This window comes from Gymnoscopelus microlampas (assembly GCF_963454915.1).
Source record: "Gymnoscopelus microlampas genome assembly, chromosome: 8".
Classification (NCBI taxonomy): Eukaryota; Metazoa; Chordata; class Actinopteri; order Myctophiformes; family Myctophidae; genus Gymnoscopelus; species Gymnoscopelus microlampas.
The window spans coordinates 56,150,642-56,161,142 of record NC_139945.1 but is presented as its reverse complement, the minus strand read 5'-3'; the positions used below and the strand labels follow the sequence as shown (position 1 = coordinate 56,161,142).

The following is a 10,501-nucleotide window of genomic DNA, read 5'->3' as shown; positions in this document are numbered from 1 at the left end:
CCTCACACTTTTTATGTTATTATCATGAATTGTTTTAAACTATATGTATTGACATTTTACATTTTGTTGTTTGAGTGTTGATGTTTTTAACCTTTGTACAACCCTTTAAAATGTCAATCAAAAAGACACATATATAAACTCAAAAATATAAATATAATATAAAATAAAAACATGAATAAAAGTGTTCCTTTTCATATTTGGGTATTTAGGTTGGATTTCAATATTCAATGGTGGAGCTGGAGTTAATGTATGATGGTAGATTAGTCCAGACCCAGATAGCAAAATATGGTTATTCAACGTTGAATTATAGTGGTTAGGGTTGATTTTTGGTTACGATTGAAGACTGATGGTTTTTCAACATTGAATCACTGTTGTATTGCAGTGCAAAATTCAATGATTGAAATGCCAACATTGAATCAGCGTTTAATCTATGGTGCAAATTCAATGATTGTGATGCCAACATTGAATCAGCGTTTTATCTATGGTGCAAATTCAATGATTGAAATGCCAACATTGAATCAGCGTTTAATCTATGGTGCAAATTCAATGATTGAAATGCCAACATTGAATCAGCGTTTTATCTATGGTGCAAATTCAATGATTGAAATGCCAACATTGAATCAGCGTTGAATCTATGGTGCAAATTCAATGATTGAAATGCCAACATTGAATCAGCATTGAATCTATGCTGTTTGCCTTTTTCTTTTCTTTTTTCTTGATGGGGGGAGGGGGGGAGGCACACCCCTCCTCACACCCCCCCTCCCCCCATTTAATGATTGAAATGACAACATTGATTCAACGTTTTATCCATGCAGTTTGCCGTTTTCTTTTCTTTTTTTCTTGTTGGGGGGAGGGGGGGCAACCCCCTCCTCCCCCTCCCCCCTCCTCCCATTTAATTATTGAAATACCAACATTGATTCAATGTTGAATCTACACTGTAAAATCCAATAGCTATCTATACTTAAATAAATATAAGTTAGCTTTACTCATTTGTTACAATACTAGGTTTAATCAAGTAACGTGTACTAAAAAATACAATTTACTTATTGTTATTAAGTAAAGACATCTTTGTTTACTTGCCCAGAATCAGTAACATTTAATTGCACTGTGTTTAGTACACTCTTAAAAATGCTGGGTTATTTCTATAAACACATTGCTGGGTTGATTTGGCTGGGTCATAATTATGGGTTATTTGGGTACTGTAAACTGATGGGTCAAAGGGGTTATTAGGGCTTCAATTGCCTGCCTGGGTTATTTTTAACCCAGAGGTTGCTTTATTCATTTTCCCACTTGTGAATCATTCTGATACCTTCTTTTTGTCACTTCTCACATGAAAACACAAGGTACGTAACCTATATTTTATCACTATATTTGACCTATATTCATATAATGAGGGGGATCATTATAGGGATCTGTATTAATTGTAATATGGTACAATACTGTGCAAAGTATACACTGTAACAAATTTCTGTAATTTCTACAGTAAAAATGTACAGTAATTTACTGTTCTGTCATTTTACAATGTTTAACTGTATTTTGCAATGCATCATGGGAAAAAAATCATTACAGAAACTTGAACATCATCATCATTATCAGTTATCATCATTATTAATTGTATCCTTCATCTTCTTGTTTATGCCCCAAAATGACTGAAGAGCTGATCGATAATCCATTGTCCGATTGTTTCGGCGCACCCTAGGGGCCGAGACAATAGTGAAAAACTGTTTGAAAGGAGTAAAAACTAAATTGGACACCAAATTCTGGGTCAGCGCGTCGCCCCGAACGCGAACATATAACTCCCACACACGGCCTTACCGTTCTCCTTAATTGGCTAGGGTCCAATGTCAAGTTATTATATGCGCAATAAAGCAATATATCTCGATACGATACGTTTTTCGAATCCGCCTTTCGGATATGTTGTACAGCTTGCCAAGACGCACACGTGGATGTCTTGTTTGTCCCGGTACGAAACTCCTAAGTTGACCTCCTACACTATCGGAAGGCACATAGAGTCTAAAACCTTAAGACCATACCAAAGGACAAAGTCAGAAAAAAAAATGTGCCGTACTGGGACAAACAAGACATCCACACGTGCGTCTCAGCCAGCTCTACAACATATCCAAAAAGTGGACCCTAAGTCCTTATCGTATTCGAGATATTGAGCGAGATAGCGAAGCCGTAACCATAGCCAATTAAGGGATAATTAAATCATGATTTGATATGAGGGTTTGATGATTTCAAATGTTAGCATTATTTTACATGTAGATTTGGAAAAAAAATATATCGGGGTTATCACGGGCCTGGAACACCCTAAAACCAACCAGAAAGTGGCCTTTTGAGGCACTTCCTGTTTTCCGAGAAAAATATAACTTACATATTTGGAATCAGCGTCATCACATTAGTCTAAAGCCAGAGTATCGAAGAAAAATACAATTTCTAAAAATGTAACGAGGGTTGACCTTTGCAGTCTTTTCGCTGAACTTTGAGCTTTATCAGTGTCTAAAAAAATCAAGGCTGGTGCCAAAAAATCTGGCTTACTCTCAATATGGATGGAGAGAAGTTTTAGATTTTTAAAAAATATCTGGAGCGATTAGTTCCAGATTTTGTGCTCAACAAAATCTGTTTTTTATTCAAAAGTCAACGTCCAATCTTTTTGGTGAGCTTTTGTATTTCCCAAGGTCATAGAAAATCGAGACCTATCCCATTCGATTCAGCGTCCTTTTCTAAGTCTGAAAAAGTTTTTTTTAATTTAAAAATAAAATATTAAAAAAAAATGTGAGAAAAGCTAGACTTTGAACTATTTCAAAAATCTTTAACTTCTTATTAAACAATTCTAGACTATTGTTTAACCTACCATTCAACTCTAAATCATCTAAATAAGAGGGTTGAAGGGTCAAAATAAAATAATGATAATAATAATATGTTTGTGAAAAAAGCTTCAAGTTTATGAAACTTTAACGCTTGTTTAAGCCACTTTTTAAGGGTCATACAAAATCAAAACCTAGCCCATTCAATTCAGCGTCCTCTTCTGAGTCTGAAAACATGTTTTTTAATTAAAACAAAATATTTTAGAAAAATGTGAGAAAAGCTAAACTTTGAACTATTTCAAAAATCTATAACTTCTTATTGCAGATCGGCTATTTTCTTTTTTTCTCTCTTTCTTATATTATTTGACAATTTGGCCAATGTTTGACCAGTTTATAGTATAGTTTGTTGATTACTTGTATTACAGTCTTTTTCTTTGATTTGTTTTCATTTATTTTCTAAGGTATTAAAATTATTACTTAAATTGTCAGGGTCTCGACCCACAGGTTGAGAACCGCAGACATCCTTCATGCACAAGGCGGACAGTGTTGCCAGATTTTGCGATAGAAATAAGCAACCAGGTCTATGGAAATTAGCCCAAAAGAAGCAACTATGACTAATTGAAAATAGCCAATCTACAAGCTCACAACGGGTTGCGATGCGACGCGCTGTGAGCTTGTAGATCTGCTATTTTAAAACAAAACTCTTATCTGGAAGAAAATGTGAAAAATTAGGAATATTTTTGAAACATTTTAATACGAATCTTGTATTGGGGGTCCCCCCTGGCATAACATGTGTTCAGATGGGGGTCCGTTGATTGGATAATAGCCTACATATTAATCTGGGGGTCTTTGACATGAAAATGTTTGAGAACCACCACTGGTTTAAACGACAGTAAGGAAGCAAGCCCAAAAAACTTCACAGAAAAAGAAGCCCAAAGTCGCTTATAATAAGCGGATATGGCAACACTGAAGGCGGAGCTTGTTAGTTTTGAAATCACACCGGAAGGCAGAGGAAACGGCTGTTGGCTGAGAGATTTCTTTTTCAAACCGGGGTGCTTTCGTGTTTACTGTACTAGATAACAGGTAAGTTTAATTAGTTTATGGAATTAAAATGTTATCCAAACACGGTCGTACACGGTTACATGAACTAACACGTTCATGTAACCGTGCACGACCGAGTTTTAGCCATGGTTCACACGACGCTCGTCCTTTCACGAGCCTCATAGCCGGAATTTCAACCTGTTTTTTGCACTTTCAACCCGTACATCAACATAAATATTCATACTTCAACTATAAAGTGCTTACCCCACGGCCACGAATGTTACAATTTTAATCGGGTGTGTCTAAGTACCCGCATCTTCCGTATTGTTGAATAAAAGATATTTTAATCCGATCGGTGGCCATTTTCTCATAGTTGTAATGCATGTGTATAATGTAATACACCTCCCAACCGACGGTCGCGTAGTTTAAAGCATACAGAAAACTCGGAGAAAATGGCCACCGATCGGATTAAAATTACTTTTATTGAACAATACAGGAGGTACGGATACTTAGACCCTCCCTATTCAAATTGTAACATCCTTGGCCCTGGGCTAAGTGCTTTATATTTGAAATCTGAACGTTTATGTATGGGTTGTAAATGTAGAAAACGTCATGATATGATCATGTTTCAGGACTAACGGTTTATCAACCGCGTTTACATAGAAAGCAATGTGTTTGCACCATTTAATATAAATGTATGATGTTACAATGCGACCAGGCATCCTAAAACGTTAAAATATGATTCAACTTGTTAGTTGTAACATTAGCTCTTAAAAGAGAGCTAATGTTGGCCACATATCCCTTTGGTGAGGCCACATTTGTTTTGACTGTAATTATTATTTTATATATGAATCTTGTTTTTAACCTACAGTAAAAAGTAAAATAATTTAATTAAGAGACAGAGAGTACAAATGGTACCAATGTATCCTTAAGGAGAATAAATTAACATTGAGGATTTTAGTGTGCAGACAGATTTGGTAATCCGTTTTTTAACTTAAGTTTAGTTTTGCAGACAGTAGCTAACAAAAGCAGGTAATGTTTATCATCAAAGTGGGCTCCAGGGACCCTCAGGGGTCATTGGGGGGTTTCCATGTGGTTCCCAGCTAAATGAGATTATATAGCATGAAACTCAGTTTAACCACTTAAACCCTATAAATTGCCTATTTGAAAATGGCAGATCCACAAGCTCACAGTGCATGGTGATGCGTTGTGAGGGTGTAGATCAGCTATTAAAAAACAGTATAAACAACATTTGTGGAATATTTTTGAAACACTTTTGTAAATCTTGAGTCCTTAGCCAAGTACATACTAATTAGGGGGTCCTTGACATGAACATGTTTGAGAACCACTGATTTCATTTGTATAACATGAGTTCATTAATCAGTATGCATTGTGAAACACTTTGCCAAGTTCATCAGAAGAACTGGTTATCACACACCTTCAATTAACCCATTAAGACCTGAGGCCGATTCTACAAAATGTCTTCTAAATTTATTTGTTTTTAACTTGTGTTATTATGTCAGTGGTTCTCAAACTTTTTCATGTCAAGGACCCCAAAATGTATATGTATTTGGCCACAGACCCTCATCTCAAAATATTTTGTTCTAGGGACCCCCAGAAACAAAGATTTGAGTTACAAATGTTCGTTAAAAATTCAAAGATTTGCACACATTTTCAAGATTTTTCTAAAATAACAGATCTACAAGCTCGTAGCGCAGCACTCTGTGCCACGCTATGAGCTTGTATATCTGCTGTTTTTGAGTAGCCAAAGTGTAAAATAATGCTTTTTAGGTCAAATCTAAAAATGACACAGAATCGAATGCACTTAAAAAGCGCATAACCATTCAGTGTTCAATTCAGGGATTTGAATCGTCATATATTTGTAACAATGATTACTGTCTCATTTCATCGTTCTTTGACAAACTTCTACCATCTATTTAACAGGCCGTCACCAAGAAAGCCCTTGCCTTAATTTGGATGGTACTACAGTTGGCAGTGGCTATGTAAGTCATCAATCAATCAACACAAAAAGGAGAACACTCCATACACACACACACACACCTAAAAGAAATGTGCTCAAAGTTTTTCCTAGTGCACAGTCACACGCACATTTTTGGATTGCTCCTTAAAATCCCATGTAACCATCTTCATGGTTTACGCCAGGCAAATTTAAGCTGAACCTAATTGTCTCTTTTTTACAGGCAGCTTGGTACACACCTGGCCGGGGAAAAAAACCTGCTACAGACTTCCTGGAGGAGCGATTGAGGAACACCAGGAAGCGCATGAGAAGGCTGAAACGACCACACCACCAAGAACCAGAGGAACAGACCGTCCCTAGTACACCAGGTAATACTAATAACCAATGTTAATTATCCCCACCAGGCTAGATTGGACAGATGCAAGGGATTATATTTGCGGTCCCATGACTCTTCTGTCCATCATCTTCTAAAAACTAGTCTCAGGCACCGCTGGACCGATTGGCGACTTTTCACACACTCCAAGTAGGCCAGAACCTCAAATCAGCTATAATGAATCTGTACTTATCATTCAACAGAATCTGATGTGCCTCCTGAAAAACTTATTGAAATGGTTGAATGGATGAAGGTCAATAGGTGTCCAGTGTCCCAGGTTGAGGACTACATGAATCAAACATCTCTACATGAAGGCAAGTGGATTCGCAGCAATGGAACTAAAGGCCTACCGGAAATATTGGCGTATAGTTCCCTAGGCTTGTAGACAATCCTGGCATGGTAATACATTATTTTGCTATTGCAGTTTTGCCTATTTGAATGATACTCTATTTGACTGATACTCTGCAATGCACTACAAGTTTATGTTTAACCACCTAGACCCTACAATATATACTTTGTAGACAGGAGTCCACAGGGTTCTACTTGGTCCACTCCTTTTTTCTCAAACTGTTGTCACACAATGGTGTGTTTATCAAAGAGCTTATCTACAATACCCTACTCCTACTGCTTGCATACACTCTTATAAGTAGACTCATAAGTGATTTTATTTTAATTTTCTCATTTTACAATTGTTTATATAATGTTATGTTCTCTTCTGTGTAGACCCAATCCTTCGATCTCCTAATCTCTCCACCTGGTGTGGAGAATTTGATTTGTGGGATTCCTCAAGAGGAAGAACTGCACACTTCAGGTGGGGGTTTCATTTAACATAATGGTTAAATAAACAATAATGAACTGTAACTATGTTTCTTAGCAGGTGCTGAGGTTATGAGTTGGGTCTCTTGGATTCTTTCCTGCTTTCTTCACTGTCCTCTGGTCATAGAGATTCTGAAGGGCAGAGCGCTTAGACCCCAAGGCGGTTACCCTCGGCACAACTTTGGGGTTTCACATAATGATATCTGGGTGGTTTTCTATCAGCTGACATGAAAAGCATTCTCTGACCGGGTCAGCCTGTGACTGAGCACTTGGTGTTCAGATAAAACTTGTATTCTGACCATGTGACATTGGTGTAAAATCACTCCTCTGTGTTTGTATAGGTGCACAACACATGCAGTTTGAGTCAGCCTGGGCCCTGACCAGAATCCCCTCAGCTACCTTCCTGCCAACACGCACTGTGCCCATCTTCATCTGTCTACAAGGACATCCGGGAACAGGTTAGCACCTTTTTACCCACGAATAACAGAGCAACATAAGTTTAGTTGGGAATTAACTGTCCAATTGAACTATCAGGGCGACATATGAAAATATGCTTTTGAGGAATGTCTGGTGCTGTATGCAGTTTGGAACCCAGGATGTAAGGTGATGGAGACCATTACACAAGAGGTGTATATATGGAGCTGACTAATTTGTTTGCTGATTCCATGATGACACATTGAGGTTAGACACTCCATAATTGGGCGTAGCTGCATTTGGAACTCCTTATATCAGGGGTCTTAAACCTTTTCAGGCCAAGGACCCCCTAACTGAGAAAGAGATGAAGAAGGGACCCCCACTATATATTACATAAAATTGTGTTGCAGATTAAAGCTTTTCATAGATGTTGGATTCATGTTAATGTGTATTGTCAGACATTTAACGACTTAAACCGTCAATACTTAGTAAACTTTCACTCTGTACTTGGTCTGCTCTTTTTCCCCTCTTTGCCGAAAATAGCCGATCTACAAGCTCGCAACGCCTCGCGCTGCGAGGCGTTGTGAGCTTGTAGATCGGCCATTTTCGGCTAAAGTTGTCCGTAGAATAGGGATGCTATTGTTCAAGTGGTTTGTATAAAGAAACAATGATCTTATCACAGAGATTTGGCCGACCCCCTGTAGCAACTCTGAAGACCCCCTAGGAGTCCCAGACCCCCTGTTGAAGACCCCTGCCCTGTTATGGCTGACTCATGGTGACATGAGCGTGGCATGGGGGATCTCCTGTAAGCCAATTTTAATATAGGTAATTGTCTGATCACAGTTATGAGAAAAAGCGTTCATCTGTATACATTTATCTATTGAAGAATAGTGAAAATAGCAGATCTACAAGCTCGCAACATCTCGCAAAGTGATGTGTTGTGAACATGTAGGTCGGCTACTCTCACTATTTTTCAACATTTTTAAATGCCTGGCCTGTTCTGGCCATAGTACATAATGGTATTATTGGCCCCGGTCATTGTCAGTCATTTCTTTTTTGTTTACAAAGCCTAAAAGTCGGAACCGAAATGTAATTCGTCCAATGTTTAATGCCAAAACGGTTACATTGTTGATCATAATTATTTGTATGACAATTAACCAAATGTTTTCCTAATTTACACACTTTTTCAAATGTATTTAGTCACTGTATTTTGTTCTGTGGTTTGCTGTGTTGTAGGCTTATGCTGAGTTTAACAGGATCGCCACCACACACCTAGAGACAGACTTCTTTGATGCTCTGGATCGCTATACACCACAATTGGTCACTATCTTAAAGTCCAAGAAAGGTGCCATTAGAGATAAATTATCCGGAATTGTGCAGCAAATTGATGGGTAAGTCTACAACATGCTTCTTATATTTGTAATTATCATGACTAAGTTTGTGTACAACCTATTACCCCAAATAGTACTTATGCTTCCCGGCTGTATTACAGAGTGTTAAAGTATTGCTAACTATTGATCGTTGTTGATAACTAAATGCTGTGGATTGTACTATTTTTAAATCACATCTCCAATCAGCAACTGTTCTCTGCAACTGTTCATCAAACATATATTGTGGTGTTTCATGCTGTAACTGTACTGTAACTTGTGATGGTCAGATCTTGAACTTTATTTGTTCATTATCCACTTGTAGAAACCCGACGTGACCGCGCTGGGTAGGCTTGTTCTCCGAGGCCTCCTTCTTCTGCTTGGAGATGACCACAGCAGTTTCTACACCACTGTCTTGGTAAGTTCTCATAGTTACACCTTAAAGGTCCAGTGAAATTACATTTGCGTTAATTTTATTTTGAAGTTTCAGTCTGAAACGGCCTTGCAAACCAATCAGAAGGTTCAATCCCTTCAGGCTATAGCACGGTGGAATCTCACTCACATGGTGTGCAGTGTAAGTGTTTGTAGCCTGCACTCACACGTTGCTCAAGGGAGAGAGAGATGGCCACTATGCAGAATGTTTGTTACCAAGTTGCTTATTTCTAGCCTAAAATGTTTTCAGATACATATTTTACTGTGCTGTTTACCATGAGTAATATACTGTCAAAAACAGTAGGCCAACCAATGTTGATAAAACTTCTCAATGCAGATGTGTGTGAAGTGTCTACATTTCCCTGTTGTAATGTTGTTTTTGTTTGGTTCTGTACAGGATTGTGACAGCGAAAGTGAAGACGCCTGGTCAGAGGTATCGGTCGGATTGCTGACTGTGAGCAGTGAAGATTCACCTCCCTCAGATGGTGTCGACCTTCAGCCAGTGTCAACAGCCATCATCCTTGAAGGAGGTATTGTGATGGATAATTTCCATAACCTCCCTCAAGCACCGTGCCTGCTCTCTAGCCTGACGTATGCACTCAATTTGAAGTACCCTAATGATATGAAGAACATATTGAACTTTATTCAAAGAGTGATGCTTGGCTTGGGAAAGGAAAAAACTCCCCCCCAAACTGCAAAGTCTTAAAAACCTCCTGTCATTTTAGAAAGATTGTATAGTGGATAACTGGTAGGCAGGTTGTCCTCAGCCCTCCTTTGTGACAGTAGACTAAAATGCATGCATTTTATTTTTCTCATGCATGAGAAAATGTTGTAAAGTGATAGGAGTTCTAAATGAAGCCACTTTTATTCATTTTAAGTACTTTAGAGCTGCAAATTATTAAGACTTTGAATGTAATACCATTAAGTAAAAGTAAGGCACTTTTTTGAAATTGACAAGTGTTCACTTGTTCATGTGTGAAATAATGTACTCTTTCAAACTGTAATGGGGCTGTCCACACTAAGCATATCACTTTTGTCAATCCTATCGTTGTAGAATTATTTAGTTTAAATACAGTGCAGACATGATCATTTCAGTGGGCAGTTGCTCATGTCTTCCAGAGTTCCAGCAAATCACTCATATTGTCATCATCAACACAGATACTGTTCGTCTTTAGTTGTGTTGAACAGGAGGAGAAGGATGGAGGGGCTACTAGGCTACAATTGCAGTAGCAACACAGAAATGTGTGAGGAATTAATTAGCATAATGACTTTG

At 38.1% G+C, this 10,501-nt stretch overlaps 1 protein-coding gene across 2 annotated transcripts; it reads left to right on the top strand.

Annotated features, from left to right (window-relative positions):
* The first annotated feature begins 3,773 nt into the window (after nt 1-3,773).
* Nucleotides 3,774-9,793, top strand: LOC311050891 (uncharacterized protein). 2 transcript variants are annotated; one of them, XM_084065103.1, is made up of 10 exons: nt 3,774-3,890; nt 5,793-5,851; nt 6,050-6,194; nt 6,403-6,598; nt 6,923-7,010; nt 7,357-7,473; nt 8,112-8,234; nt 8,666-8,820; nt 9,122-9,214; nt 9,626-9,793. In XM_084065103.1, exons 4-8 carry the CDS (start codon nt 6,596-6,598, stop codon nt 8,674-8,676), a joined length of 342 nt encoding a protein of 113 aa, XP_083921229.1. In that variant the 5' UTR covers nt 3,774-3,890; nt 5,793-5,851; nt 6,050-6,194; nt 6,403-6,595; the 3' UTR covers nt 8,677-8,820; nt 9,122-9,214; nt 9,626-9,793. The 2 variants fall into 2 exon arrangements, 1 of the variants encoding a protein (XP_083921229.1); XR_014601333.1 differs by having other exon boundaries at nt 3,779-3,890; nt 8,114-8,254.
* The last annotated feature ends 708 nt before the right edge of the window (nt 9,794-10,501 follow it).